General features: G+C 34.7%; 1 protein-coding gene across 7 annotated transcripts in view; it reads right to left on the bottom strand.

Annotated features, from left to right (window-relative positions):
* NAV3 (neuron navigator 3) overlaps positions 1-16,027 on the bottom strand; it is a 570,381-nt gene that overhangs the window by 343,040 nt on the left and 211,314 nt on the right. For 5 of the 7 annotated variants that reach the window (XM_002923310.4, XM_034644498.1, XM_034644501.1 and 2 more), the window contains exon 1: positions 3,918-4,715. The exons of 1 other annotated variant lie outside the window; for it this stretch is intronic. In XM_002923310.4, the coding sequence (XP_002923356.1) occupies positions 3,918-4,160 (243 nt within the window). In that variant the 5' untranslated portion in view covers positions 4,161-4,715. Of the gene's footprint in view, positions 1-3,917; positions 4,716-16,027 lie in introns of those variants that run through there. One more of the 7 variants, XM_011229983.3, reaches the window with a different exon arrangement.

Raw genomic sequence — 16,027 nt, 5'->3', positions numbered from 1 at the left:
TCCTATCTACCCATTAAATACCAACTACTTAGTGAAGTCTTTCCTGAATACTCCATCCAAATAGGATTTCTCTCGCGCCTAAAATCGACAAAAATATTGCCCTCCATAGCAATACTATTCTTACAATACATTTGCTTGCATATATATTGCTATTCATATTTTTTTAAATATCCAATTTAAGGCTTTAAGTCTCTTCTGTTTTTAAAGCATTAGTGCTAACACCCTGTGAATGTAATATTAAGAACCTTAATGGTCCTTGCAACTGGTAAAGTAAGAAAATGAAACAAATGTCCATACTAACATGGACAAGGAGGCCACTGCTTTTTCAAGAATTTCCTTCAGACCTCCCTAACTGGATGCAAACTTTCCTTCCTTTTAAACTCCACAACAATTTGTTTATTCTTTTCTTTGACTTTTGAACTGACTCTTAAGAGTTGGTGAGATTTGGGAGATAGGGTATAGCTAGAAAAAAAATACTGCAATTACATCATAAAGAGAAAGTACAATGCAATAAACTTAAACAAACAAACAAACAAAAGCTTTGTAGGAACAAACCTAGATTCAAATTCTGGATTTTGGTACTAGTTAACCATCTGATCTTAAGTCTCCTGCTCTGAATTTATTTCTCTGTAAATGTGGATAATAAAGCCTTCTTTGAAATGTCATGAGAAAAAAATAAGAAATTTCCCATAAAGAACAAGGTCAGTGTCCAAAATTATTTTCTATAATAATGTAAAGAATCTTGAGTTTGCATAGGTAATCAAAAAGGGAAAAGATGAGTGGGCCCAGAACTGGAAAGAAATTGAAATGACAGTAAAAACGAGAAATAAAACAAGGTGGCAGACCAAGCTGGAACGAGGCTGGGGAATGAAAAAATAAGGCTAAGGTCATGGGTATGGCCAGGGGACTTTCATGAACAAGGATGTCTAATGCTTAATTGCATGTGATTTGCTGAGCTGTAACAAAATTGAACCCCCTTTCTTAACTTTAATCTCTTGATTCTTAAGTAAAGTTTCCAATGCAAAGTGACTCTCTTCCTCATTTGGATGAATGTCCAGGAAGAATGGAAAAACCAACCATATGAAGAGAGACATTAGAAAATTCAAAGAAAGTAAGAATTCAGAACAAGAGATAGCTAGAGAAAAACATAAGTTCTTGAGGTATGGTGATGGAGATTCCAAATATATGTGGCATAGAATATGAATTAATGTTATTTATTTGTTAAAGGACAGTGAGACCAAGCACTCTGAATAACTTGGGATACCCAGGAAGGAGACATCTGGAAAACAGTAGCTAGAAGAAGAGGTGTCAACAATTAGAGTCTGGAATGGCTATCTAGTCCTTGGAATTGTAAGCAGTCCAATTGGACGTGGAAGAATCCTTAATGAAGCAGGGTGCATCTTTCTAATTGAATAAAACTCAATTATCCACTCAAGGCAGAGAGATAGATGCCACAAACTGATGGGCAAAAGAGAGAGATGGATTCCCTGAAAATTTCAAGAAGCCACCCTACCAGCTATGGACTGCTTACTTCCAGATATCCTTTACATGATGGTATTAGGCTAAGCAAAATAAGTCAGTCAGAGAAAGACAATGATCATATGATTTTTCTCATATGTGGAATTTAAAGACAGAGGATCATAGGGGAAGAGAGGGAAAAAGAAAGTAAGATGAAATCAGAGAGGGAGACAAACCGTAAGAGACTCTTAACTCGGAACAAACTGAGGGTTGCTGGTGGGGAGGTGGGTGGGAGGATGGGGTAACTGGGTGATGGGCGTTAAGGAGGGCACTTGATGTAATGAGCACTGGATATTATATGCAATGGATGAATCACTAAACTTTATCTCTGAAACTAAAAATACAGTATATGTTAATTAATTGAATTTAAATTTTTTAAAAAAGAAATAAATAAACTCCTATGCTGTTTATTCTATTGTTATGTTGAGTTTTCTACTATTTACAGTCAAATCTGATTATCTCTAATACAACTTTCTTGGTCATTTCTGCTATTTTCTTCAGTTCTATTTTTTCAAAGTTTATAAAAATCTTAAAATGTACTTTTTTGACATTTAGGAATATTCTGAAATGCTGACAAGGCATTCTTTAAATTTGTTTGAAAAAGTTTTTAATCTGATAAGTGGCATGTTAAAAACATCCCCTAAATACAACATTGCTTACCACAAAGTCTTATTGGAATATCAGATGTGTGATTGATATGTTTGTTAACCAAAGAGATGAACCAAAATTCTGTTGGAAACAGTATTTATGGTGCACAAGTCTTAGGCCAAGGCATTTAGCAAAATGGAAGTTCGACTAAACCTGCAGATGAGATTCATGGTCAGCAGAGAAAAAGGGTCTACCTATTCTTTCCATCTAATCCTGACAAGTCATTGTGGGTATACAGAACATTAGAACAGAACTATGTGGCATTTAGTTTTAATTATTTGTATAAAGTTAAATATTTTTAGTCTTTTGTTGATAATTTATGCTTCCCTTCTTTTACCCTGAATTGCTTACATTGGAATGAGAACTATAAGCCTACAATTAATTATTTTTTAACTGATTTTTCTTGTGTGCTTTTCTAATGTTTTCTTAAAACACAAAAGGAATAATATAACTTTAGAGCAACAAGTACCTTAAAAATCATTCACTCCAAGCCCTCTGTTTTATAAACTAAATGATCCAAAAAGACTAATAAATTTAACTAAATTTTTGTCAGAATAATTCTTCATTCATTCATTCATGTATGAATGAATGGGCAGAGGGAGATGTATCACAGTATAAATAAGGCCCTGCTATCTGCATATTTTCAATTCAGTGACAATAGAGAGAAGTCATCCGGATAATTAAAATACAATGTAAATAATTGTGCTTTAAGTATTACTACAACCAAAGAATCACAAGAGAGGAAAGGAGGAGTTAGGGGTAGCTAGCAAAGAATTTAGGGAAAAAGTTGCATTTGGCTGTTCCTTAGAGGATTTGAACAGGTGGAGATAGATGAATGGACATTTCAGACAAAAGGGGTGGCTTTCTTTTTAGCTTGTAGATTGGATTTCAACACGAAGTTTTTTCTTGAATTGTTTTAAAATTACATTTGGGTGGGAAAGTAAAATCGAAGCAGTCCCTAAGCCAGAGGTGAGGACAGTAACTTTGGAAAGCTTGACATTATAGTTACTGCTGCATTAAAAAGTGATGTTTATCAGGCTACAAATGGATCTCCCTGAAGTTTAACAACTGAAAGGCTATGCAAGCCCTTAGCATCTGGAGAAAATGACTGCAGTATGGCTTAGAAACTAAGAGCTAGGAGCCACTGCTTACAAAATATCATAAATTAAATGACTGAAAAAGATGTCAGTAATAAGTAAAACAGTAGAGTTTCAATTTACAAGTGAAAATCCAGACAAATGTGCAATATCAAGGAAACTAATATTTCATTTTTGTTCATATTACAATGAATTAAGCAGTCTAAGATACATATATTCAAACAGAAAGTGTTTAAAATGCAAATGACATTTAGAAAAAAGTGATGGCATCTATATTGATTTTTGCAGATACATCTCCTTCTTTTACAGTGTAATATGCATGAACAATAGGTCCCTTTTTCTCATATTTGTGACTGGTTATGGTTATTAGTAATAAAGTGCTAAGACTAACCAGGCACTTTACCAATAAGTAGTACTAAGTGATAACAAACATGCATTTTCAGAGAAATTTGTCAATGACATTTGCTACAACTATGAATTATCAATACACTTTTACAAAAGCTAAATATTTAGCTTTTCAGCTACACAAACTACTTACTTTCTTACGCCGGTGTTCCTCTACCACACCCCATTTCACAACATGCTTTATATTCCACCTACAAGGAAATCTGCATTTTAGCTCTGTAAGTCTGCAAGTAACCTTCAGCCACTAACCTTACTGTCTTCTGTCTCTTTAGCTTTTTCTTGGAGGGGTTTCTTCTCTCCAAATTCACAGGTTGAGTTTAATGTGAGCTGACAAGAAAGCATTGAGCTCTCTGCTTCAGTAAGTTCCAAAGGTCTTGTAGAATAGGGCTGTGACCCAGCAGTGCCAAGATTTGGTATCGGAAGAGCAGTATGAACAGGCTTTGACCCAACAGCTGGCTGTCTCAGTTTTGAGGCAACCCCAAGTACAGACATGGCTTCTATAAAAGTATCTTCTTGCTGCCAAAGAAAATGCTTCTAACCTCAGTCTGGTAGACTCCAACTTTAGTATTTCCAGAACAAATACTTTAAACAAAACTAGCAGTCATCATGATTCAAAAAAAAAACAAACAAAAAAAAAAAACAAAAACAAAAAAAACACAACTAATAATATAACTTCCAGGAAGAAGCAAAACTTCCCTTCATCTTTAGTTAAGTATCTTTCTTTCTTTCTGGCTAGAATTCTCATATTCTCATCATTCTCTCTCTCTCTCTCTCTCTCTCTCTCTCAGCCTCGCTTTCTCTCTCTGTTCAGTGAGTCAGTGTCTATGTAATATTAAATACTCATTTGGGGAGTAAACTTTTCTTGAAGGTGACTGTTACAAAGCTTCTTCTCGAGGATTAAAGAGCTCCTAGTTATATTTTTTCCTCCCACTACAGCAGTCTGAGTCTGAGCGCTGAGAATAAAAAAGTGGAGAGAAACAAAAGGAAAAGTCCTCAGTCCAACTGTCAAGGCAGCCAAAAGACCACAATAGTGGAAGGACAGGAGTTCTTCCTGACTTCAGAAATAACCAGCCTACATTCTCTTTTTAAAGAAAATTGTATTTCCCCCAGTTTAAAAAAAAAAAAAAAGAATGGACACGATTAATGGCCAAAACAAACAGCTGTTGGAAGAACTTTTAGCCCGGAAACAATCTCAGCAATGAAGCTGTTTGTCTGATTTCCAGCTATTTTTCACTACTGACAGCCATGAACCACTGTGCTCATTCTGTTTTATCCCATGAAATCAGGTTAAATTCATGCCATAGTGCAACTAGCTAAATCTGTTAAATCATTCAGCAGACGATACCTGCCTAGGTTATGCAAATATAGCAAATATGGATAGCAAGACACTAGATATATAGTAATGATTTTTTCTAATTTTAATAATAACAATATTCCCAGCTAACATGTATGTGGAATGTACTATATAGCAGTTACTTCACATGTAACCCGTGGGACCACTCAAGAACAGGCGAACTTATTCTCTCCACTATATAGAAAGGATAACTAAGACTAAGAGTCATTTAAGTAATTGGACCAAAGTCATGCAGTTAGAAAATGGGAGAGCCTGTACTATTTGAGTAACTTAAAAAACCACCTAAGAAACAATTTAAAATAATGCTGTTATTCAAGCTCTTTAGATCCAAACTAAAACCCTAATCTACTAAATAATCATATACATATTCAGTGACTATGAACAATGCTGCTTCTATTCATAAAGTTATTTCAGTACATTTGATTATGTTCTATTTCTGGTAAAAGCATGTCCAGATCCATAACAAAAGCAAGGGGTAAGTTTATAAGAAACATCTGAGTTGAGTGCATTAACATCTTTAAAGTAGTTGCACCTAGATAATGGGTATATCGATAAATTCCTCCATCATTTAGTAAATATATTTATGTGATGGTGTTGAAATTTCAATGGTATTACCTCGTAATAGGAATTTATTTCATATCCCTCATGTTTTTGTTGAAGATTCTAAAAGACACAGATTTACTTATTTTTTCTTTATTTAGAAAATCTATGTTATATTCACTAAATATTTTAAGAATTAGTAATATTGCAAGTCAAGTTCCTAGAAAAATGAGTGGACACATAATGGACATTCAATAATTAATAGTAATTATAAGAATCATAATTATTGTAGAAAATATCTCTATAGTAAAGAAACTATTTTCTTTGTCTACTATTTCCAGCTCTATAGATTATTACATAGTTTTAGATAAGAAGCAGAAATTTACAGATAAAAGCTAACAACTAAAGTTGAATTTATATGTTCTGTTGATATAAGCATTGAAGACATTCAAATACAAATTAGAAACCTTGCCAACTTTAAAAAAGAAAGTAACTCAATTGGGATTTACTCAATAGTATAATAAGAGAGGCGCCTGGGTGGCTCAGTCCTTGAGCGTCTGCCTTTGGCTCAGGGTGTGATCCCAGAGTCCTGGGATCAAGCCCCACATCAGGTTCCTCCACTGGGAGCCTGCTTCTTCGTCTCTCACTCCCCCTGCCTGTGTTCCCTCTCTCGCTGGCTGTCTCTCTCTCTGCCAAATAAATAAATAAAATCTTTAAAAATAAAAAAAAAATAGTATAATAAGAAACAAATACAACACTAGTGGCAAGAAAGAAATGATCACTGTGAGAAAATAAGTTACTTTATAATTAACAAACCATTAACACACCATCCCTTCCATGGACTGTAAGATACTGCAAAGCAGGAGATATTCATGTTCCTAAAATGGGGTTTAAAGTATATGAGAAGAAACATGCATCCTGCAATCCCCACATTGCAAACAAAATGGCATAACCAAAATAATATGACTTGTGGGGAAAATAGGTTCTGGCAAGACCACTGAAAACATGCAACTTTGGGAACAGATCACTAGCAAAAATAATATTGGTACCTTGCAAGCAGCTCAGCCCAGAGTTGAAAACAAACAAGCAAACAAAAAACAAAGCAAACAGCAACAACAGCAAAAACGTTCCACACTTGATGGGAAGTGCTGGCAATATGTTAATTAGAATTCGTAGGAAAAATCCAATTGGAAGGCAAACTCTGAGCCAACAGGCTTGCCACTGAAATGGGCACAGGGGGCAGTGCACAATCTGCAAATATTTAAGAGCCACACAGGGCAAGAAGTATGTTCCTGTGGCCACAGAGCCCCAAATACTGGCCCTTGTTTTTAAAATTTTCTTCAAACCAAAAGGGCTCCCATTGACTACTTAGTATCAAAGCTGAGGGCCTTCTTTTCCCGCCCAATGTTATAATTCAACTCTGACTATTCTGCCCACTTTGGGGGGCATAAATCACAATATAAAGCTTTGCAACGTCCACATTACTCTAATGTAATTCTATTTACCAATTACAGATGAGCTAATTGGTATTTTAGAAACATATGCTGGAGCAGAACACACTGTAATTCCTGATATAATCAAATTGAAAAAAAAAAGTGTTTACATTCAATAAGATGTCTTTTCACTTTGAAACACCTTTTGCTTATTGGATAATATCATTTCACTGAAATATAGGGTTGAAAACAGTTGCCACTGTTGACCAATTCTATGAAATAACAACTACCACCAAGAGCAACGAAAACTAATCTATTCTAGAGAATTTACTGTGTGCCAGGAACTGTCATCCCATTCTATCCTAAAAAAAACATGACCTTTGAATAGGTGACAACAAAGGCCTGGAAAAGTTAAGCAGTTAGCTTAAAGTCAAAAAATTGTTAATTAATTAATTAATTAATTTATGTATTTGAGAGAGAGAGAGAGAGAGAGAGGCAGAGAGCACGTGACCAAGGTAAGGTACAGGGAAGGGGGAGGGGGGAGGGGGAAAAGAATCTCAAGCAGACTTCACACTAAGCACGGACCCCAAGGTGAGGCTCGATCTCACAACACTGAGATCACCACCCTGAGACCATGACTTGAGCCAAAACCAAGTGTCAGATGCTTAACTGACTGAACCACCCAGATGCCCCAGGTTCGACAAACCACTACCTGCAGCGCTTGCTAAACAAAGAGATTACTGGATTCATCCTAAACCCACCAACTAAGAATCATGAGGGAAAGGGAAAAATCTGAGAATAGAATTTAAGTAAACTGATTCTCCTACACGCTAAAATTTAAGATCTATATTTTAGAGGATTTGTAGATTTCAGTTCAGGGAACAAACTAAAATTGTACTGCCTAGAGTCAAATCTCTGTTTCCTCATTGATCAGCTGTATGAATTTGGAAGTTGCTATATATCAGTTTCGTGATCTATGAAATGGGAAAAAATAATTTCATTCCTTTTACAACATTGCTGTGAGAATTAAAAGATATAAATCTATGAAGTCATTAGAATAGGATCTGCCACATAATAAGTGCTCAATACATACTGGCTCTTAATGTTATAAGACATATAATGACCTTCAGAGTTATCGAGGTAAGGTCAAGAACATTAAGTCAAAAATTTGGCCAGGCTCATAGAGGTAAACAGAACTGAACTCAGGAGGAACATCCTGAAAATTAAAATGAAATAGATTATTTCTCATTTGCCTGAAATACACTACCTTCCAAAGCCAAGCTAGAGTTTCAGGCAGTAAGAGAATTCCAACCTGGCTGAATTTTAACATCAGTGATTTTAAAAATAAATAACAAAACCTCATGAAATGACAATTTGCAAACTATTATTTATTTATAAGAAAGAGAGAAAGAGAAAATAAACTATCAAACAGCGCTAAGAACATGCTTACAAAAAGACAAAATATGGCTAGTCAATTTGGCAACTTGCTGAAATAAAGAAAGCCACATTTCTATTTTTAACAGCTTGACTGAAGTAAAAATTGCACGTAAAATTCAAGAATTCTAAAGAAATAATTCAATGTAATCAGAACTACAGCAAGATTGGAAAATTTCCTTCATCCTAAAAAGTTCTCTCACTGCCAACGCAGGCAAAGAAGCACTTTCTGACACTAGGTTTATTTTTTTCCATGAGTCCTTTAAATTGAAATTATGCAGTATTTTAGTGTCTGGCCTTTTTTACTTTGCATAATGCTTTTGAGGTTTATCCATGTTATGTGTATCAAGAGTTCTTCTTTTTGTATGGCTGAGATATGCTCCACTGTGTGGCATTCATCGGTTGGGGGATATTAGGAATAAAGGTCTATTAATATTTGAATATGTTTTGTGTTGATATTTATCATATGTTCTCATGGATGCATAACTAGGAGGAGATTGATGGCTTATTTGGTCAGTATGTATTAAATTGTATTAAAAAGCTGCCAAACGGTTTTTCAAAACATACCATTTTGAACTTCCACTGGCAATGTATAAAACTTACTCCACATGCTCACCAATACTTCATATAGCAAATCTTTAATTTTGGCTATTCTAGTGGGGTGCAGTGGTATATCGGTGCAGTTTTAATTTAAACTTTTCCAATAACTTATTTCTGTTGAGGGTATTTTTGTGTTTGTCATGCAATCCATGTATCATCTTTGATGAAATGTCTGTTCAAAATGTTTGCGCTTTTTTTTTTATCTGAGTTTTAAGAGCTCTTTACATATTTTGGAAACACATCCTTTCTTAGATACACATTTTGAAAACATTTTCTCCTAGTTTGTACATGGTCTTAACAGAAAATTCTCCACACATTTCTCACATTTTTTGCAGTCTTGTTTCTAGAGGCCATAATTGACTTCACCTTTATGCCAAAACATGTTTTCAAGAATTTTGCTTGTTTTCAAGTAAACAGACATGGAAGATAGAAGAAATAGCCTTGAAAGATAAAAATGGTGGGTGTTTCCCTCTGGAGCAAAGAGTAGGCTTATTTACTGCCCATTATAAAAAAGATAATGCCTCCCTCCAGATAAAAATGTCAGGCAGCTTTGCTCACAACTAATTATGAAAGATCTATGTTCCCTAGACTCAAAGTTTCTCTTCTATAACCCAATTCAATGCATGTGCAGACATCATCTGGTCCTTGTCACATTGTCCTGTAGGAAATGGGGCTTGATGAACCTGTACAAGAAGATGGAATAGTCTGCTACTGCTACTGCTGTAAGTAATAAATTGTCCCTGGTCTCTAAGGGAAGAGTCCAGTGCTTTCTGCCAGGTAGTGCGTTCAGGAGTCATGGCCACTTTTTAACGAAGATGCATCATGTTATCCTACTAGCTTGCAAACAGGGTAAAATCCCAGACTCTTCATAGCTCTTGACACCCTTCTGTTATCTTAATATTGTCTTTTAACAATATTGTCAAGTTTTTGCTTTAGGTGTTTTAAAGCCTTATCATTGGCTTTATATACATTTAAGATTATTTCACTTTGATGAATTGACTCCTTTAACATAATGAAAAGTCTTTCTTATTATTTGTTAATATTTCCTATTCTGAAGTCTATTTCAGCAATATATGGTGGTTCTTTTGATTACCGTTTGGTAGAACTTTTCCATTCCTTTACTTTGAATGTATTTTTATGCTTAAAGTGGATTTTTAGTAGATGATGCATATTTCACCTTGTTCTTTTATTCTGTCTGACAATCTGCACCTCTTAATTGAAGTATTTAAGCCATTTCAAATTCATGTAACTATGAAGATGATTGGTTTAAGTCTACCATATACCATTAGTTTTCTATTTGTTCTTCATTCTTTTTCCCCTTTCCTACTCTCTTTGGATCGATTAAATTCTTTAAACTAAGTTGGAAATTTTCCTTCTCCAGTATTTTAAAGATGCAACTCTATTGTTTCCAAATTGCATGGTTTCTAAGAATTCTGTTGTAATTCTGATCTTTTTCCTCTCTATGTATTGTGGCTATTTTATCCAACTTCTGCTAAGATTTTTTTCCTTTTACTCACTTTGATTATGTTTCTTCTATTTTGGGTTCACTGAACTTCTCTATAGCTTTGTCAAATTGGAGACATTTTTGACAATTATTTAAAAAAATATTTGCCTACATCCCTCTTTCTTTCTGAGGCTCTCATCACAAATGTGTTGGACCATTTTGTTTTCTTCCATAGGTTACAAATGCTCTGTTTAATCTTTTTTTTTTTTTTTGAAGATTTTATTTATTTGAGAGAGTGAGCGAGCATGAAAGGGGAGAGGGTCAGAGGGAGAAGCAGACTCCCTGCTGAGCAGGGAGCCAGATGCAGGACTCAATCCTGGGACTCTGGAGTCATGACCTGAGCCAAAGGCAGTGGCTTAACCAACTGAGCCACCCAGGCACTCCTCTGTTTATTCTTTAAAACTTTGTAACTGTCTGATACTCATTTTGCATTCAATTAACTTCTGCTTCTATGTTTTCAAGTTCACCAGGCTTTACTTCTACAATATTTAATCTGTTGTTAAGCTCATCTAGTGAATTTTATTTCAGATAATGCATTTTTCATCTCTAGAAGTTCCATTGGGTATCTTTCATATTGACCTTTTCTCTTCTCATCATATTTATGTTTTCTTCTACCTTCATGAATTTAGGGGCATATTTATAGTAGCTGTTTAACATTCTTGTCCACTGATTTCATTGTCTCTGTCATCTTGGAGTGTTTCTATTAATGGATCTTTTTTGCTTCTGGATACAAGTCATTGTTACACTGCTTTTTACATGCCTGGTAATTTTTTACTGCATGTTAGACATTTTGAAATATACATTGTGTTCCGGATTTTAAGGTGTGTTTGACTTTGTAATGGTACACAATTAAGCCACTTTTGAAACTTTCTTAGAAGCTATGTTAAAGAAGGCACAGGGAAACTTATTGTCTAGAGCTAATTTAATACCACTTCTAAAGAAACACACTTTTTTGAACTCTAACAAATGCCTCATGCCTTAAGTGATTTCTCTACTTTCACTGGGGGAAATCCCATGTATTCCTAGACCTGTGTGAGTTCTAGGAATTGTTTATCATATGGCTTCTGGTACTTCTTTCCTTGGCCTTTGCTTGTTTCCCCTCAGACATGTACAATTATATCCTCTATGAAACACTGAGGGAAACATCTCTCTAGGTTTTCAGTGTCCATTCTCATTCTTTCATTCTTTCTCTCCCTCATTCGTTTCCTTTCTCTCTCTCTCTTTCTGTACAGTTTTTCTTTTCTAGTATACTGTCTGAAAAATTTTAGACCTCTGGACTATCCTGAACTTTGACTTCAGTCTCTATAACTCAGCAGGACTCCTGGACTCTATTTAAGTTTTCCATTTCTACACTGTGATCTGGAGACTATCTCTAGAAATTCAGCTGACACAATAAAAGGATTCTCCTTTTATTATCCTTCTCTCAGCGATCATAGACCTGTGCTGCCTTTTGTCCAATAGCTGAATAATATTGTTTTATACTTTTGTCCAGATTTTAGTTGTTTAAGGTATGAGAATATATCAGATCCCTTTTAGTCTACAATGGCTAGAAGCATAAGTAAAGAGTTATATACTTAATTCTTTTTTTTCTCCAATCCATCCTGAAAATATATAGGGTATTGGTAGTTTTTCACATTAGACCTCAAAAACTTCCTTTTTTTTTTTTTTTTTTGGTTTTTTGTTTTTCGTTTCCTTCATCTAGCTAAGAACTGCCATTAAACCTTAGGGAAGAAATATTTTGTACTGATGGCTTGCAAAGTGTTTGATTGACTGAATTAGATTGTCTTCCAAATCTAATGAGGAAATAGAAATAATAAAAAATATCTAAGATATAGTGAACATGGAGTTAAAACTATTCTACAGACTTGTCTTGAAACACTTAAAACACTGAGGTCTATTTTAGAATATCTCTTGCCAGAATCCCCATTGGCATCATTTTTTGGGGGGATCTGGGAAAATTTGATACATAGAGAAGTATTAGCCATACAGTATATTTAAGGGGGCAGTAAGCCAAGATATGCCTTTATTGTGGTACTGAGCAGGGGAAAAGAAGGTAAACCAGCTGTCTAAAACATAAAGGCAGGTGATGAGTACAAAGAAGCCAATAATAAAATAGTTAATGGATATTTGGAAATGCACATGATGCCCATTAAAATGAGGAACAACTCCGGAAAGGTGGAAGCTGGTTATATTTGCTCTATGGCATACATTTACCATCTTACGGCTTCCTTACAATATGCTACTGATATAGTTAATTGAGCAAATAAAATTCATCAAATTCAGAAGGCTGCTTAACCATGAAGTATAATGAAAAGCAAATGTAGTGAGCTTTGAAATGGCATTGCATGTTATACTCTCCCTTTTAGAATATCATCCCTCAGAATCAAAAATACATACATCTGGAGAAAGGACAGCTATTTTATTAAAACAAAATCTCTTCGAAATTCTTGCCAGATAAATTTCAGTGCTCCAACAAGGCAGTGGACCTTACAAATCTAAAGAAAAATTCAAAAAGGACAATGACAACTTTTAAAATAGTTATATTTGAATGAACTATTCTTGTTGGCATGCGTGTACAAAAATACTTTGTGTTATAAAGGTAAATAAGGGCACCTTAACCCAAATCATGAGAATTTGCTCTTGGTAAGTACAGCCAAATAATTTTAGGCATAACAATATATAAAACACTGTTTTATAAAAATATCTTTTTCAGTACTGTTCCCTTGCTACTTTTACTACTTTCAGCTAGTTTTGAATATTATATATAAATAAGACTTGGTTAAAATAAAAAGGGATGACACACCCAAAATACAACTTTTTAAAAGGTAAAAATAAAAATGTTTCTTGCAAAGGTTGTACATTGTAGTTGTGAAGAATTTGTAGGAATATCATTTGGAATACTGCATATTCTTACATCCCAAACACCCTAGGGCATGTAATACAACCATTGCCCCTACTTTTTCAGAGTAAAAATGTTAACTATCCTCTGCTTTATTTCAAAGAACTGAGAGTGCATCAGGTTTCTTTTAGGAACTGAAAAGAAATACTTTATAAAGTTTTCTTTTTAAACTATTTATTTTTATGTTTTAACACAGGGTAGCAATATAATCACCTGTGATTTCAATGAATTGCTGCCTGTGATCAGAAGATATTTCCCTTAGTTGCAGCAAAGGGAATTTTAGATATGCTAACATTCATATCCAATCTACAAGACCACCCAGAAAACCCACTCAAATCAACAGCTACACAAAGGTGGTCTTTATCAAATCATGCAACATTTTACTGTGAACTCTGGGGATATTTCAAAATAGCTGCGTGCGTGGGGCCAGAGGAGTGGGAAAGGAGGAGGATATTGAGAGAATCAGCAAGATCTACTTATTATTCAACCTACCTGAAGACATAGAAATAAGAACGGGGGATTAGGAAGCGTGAAAAGCAAAGCATGGGGTCTACTGATTAACCTTCATCTGCTTGGTCCACCACACAAAATTCCGTATGTATTATAAGCATCTGTTTAATCCACTGAGCAAAATAAGTGATCTGGAACCACCACTTGAGGTTGTAGTGCCTTTTACATCTGGAGTGGTGCAAGGTACAATCTTCTCAGCTGTATACAATGGCCCTATTTTCAATTACCCAGAAACAAAATGAGACCAATGACTGAGAACCATGTTTCTCTGCCAGGAACATCTCATCCTTTAGATTCAAAAATATACAGAAAATATACCATAAAGAGGTGCAAACTTCAAATACACTCCTAGAAGAAAAAATCTGAATAAATGAATTCAAAGTTTTCCTCTTCTTATTATTTGCCTTCACCAGAATAGTTTTCTTTATATATTTTACTGACATTATTTTCATCCTGACCTCACTATCTGTTTTTTTTGCCAATCAGTTTTCTCAGTAAAATGTTGATGCCCAGATATACATTTCCTTCACTTCGATATTAGCCGAGTCTTAAGGGTTCTTTTTCTTGAAATTTCACAATAAAAGGATGATTTCTGATATCAATGTCTAACTCTTTCTTACATATTCTTTGGTTATTGGTTTTATGAACACATATATTAACCTAAAATATCATCCTTTTTCCAGTTTTAAATGCTTAAACAGTGAAAATGACAGAATAGAAAAGCATAATGTTGAAAAAGTATGACAGATTTCTGTAAAGATGACTTTTAATTCAAGAAATTTATCATTATCAAGATAAGATACATAGAATGAGCCCCTAATTTTTTTTTAAAGATTTTATTTATTTATTCGACAGAGATAGAGACAGCCAGTGAGAGAGGGAACACAAGCAGGGGGGAGTGGGAGAGGAAGAAGCAGGCTCATAGTGGAGGAGCCTGATGTGGGGCTCGATCCCACAACGCCGGGATCACGCCCTGAGCTGAAGGCAGACGCTTAACCGCTGTGCCACCCAGGCGCCCCAGAGCCTCTAATTTTTAACAAAGTTGAAATTTTAGACAAAGACGATGGTTTCTGTTTGTTTTGTGTTCTTAATGTTTTACCCTGCACTCATATATGCTTGCTAAATATTTTTACAACATTTGGTTTCTTATTCTCCTACAATGCTTCCACAAACTATTTATAAGCTTTAAAGGGTGGACAAGGATGAAGATAGAAAAGAGAAAGGGATAACTAAGCTTAATATCCAAAACTTTAGTCTATTTTTCTTATTCGAGAGCTAAAGTTTTTAATGAATTGAAAAGCATCTACAAACTTAAAGAAATGAAAATGAAGAAAAATCTGCTGATAATCTGCTATTAAGTAGTTGGTGATAAACAAGATTTTTATCTAACAGAAGAGGAAGTTCAACTCTTAGTAACCTCAGCTTAAAATTCTCATTATTAGTCAACTCTAGTACATTCAGGATGAGTAGCATATGTATACCATAGTCATGTTAGTATTCAGTTCAGGCATAAAGGCAAAAGGGAGTGAGGTGAGGGGGAACCACCAAAAATATTTAGAAGATTCCCACCGGTCTCATAAAAGGTTCCCAGATACATCTATCGCTGCCATGAGTCTTCTCTTTGCCAAGTTCTATAATAGCAACAAGAAGCTTTTGAAATCAATCAATTCCACGATCACTGACAGATACCGCCTTAGTCACTGGAAAGGCCTGCAATGAATTTTAAGAATATGGAGGAAATTTGCACAGCCAAAATCAAATGAAATAAAGTACTGTTAGATTTGCTGAAAATGGGATGGGCTGAAATCTATCAACAATGGGTGCAAAACATATTACACGTGAACTTGGAATACAGAATTAGGAAAATAAGCAATTTGCTAACTTTTAAAAGAATCTGACCTTTCATTCATTAAATTTGGCTACTAATGGATACATTTATTTACATATTCTTTATCATAAATAAACTAAAATCCTTCACATATATTTCTGGGATGGATAGAACAAAAGCGTCTTCTCTCAAAAGCAGGAAAGATAAGAGGTGAAATGTCAAAGATGAAAAATATCCTATTATTTGTGTCCTCTCCT

The sequence above is a fragment of the Ailuropoda melanoleuca genome, chromosome 15 (genome assembly GCF_002007445.2).
Source record: "Ailuropoda melanoleuca isolate Jingjing chromosome 15, ASM200744v2, whole genome shotgun sequence".
Taxonomy (NCBI): Eukaryota; Metazoa; Chordata; class Mammalia; order Carnivora; family Ursidae; genus Ailuropoda; species Ailuropoda melanoleuca.
This window is presented reverse-complemented; position numbering and strand designations above follow the sequence as displayed.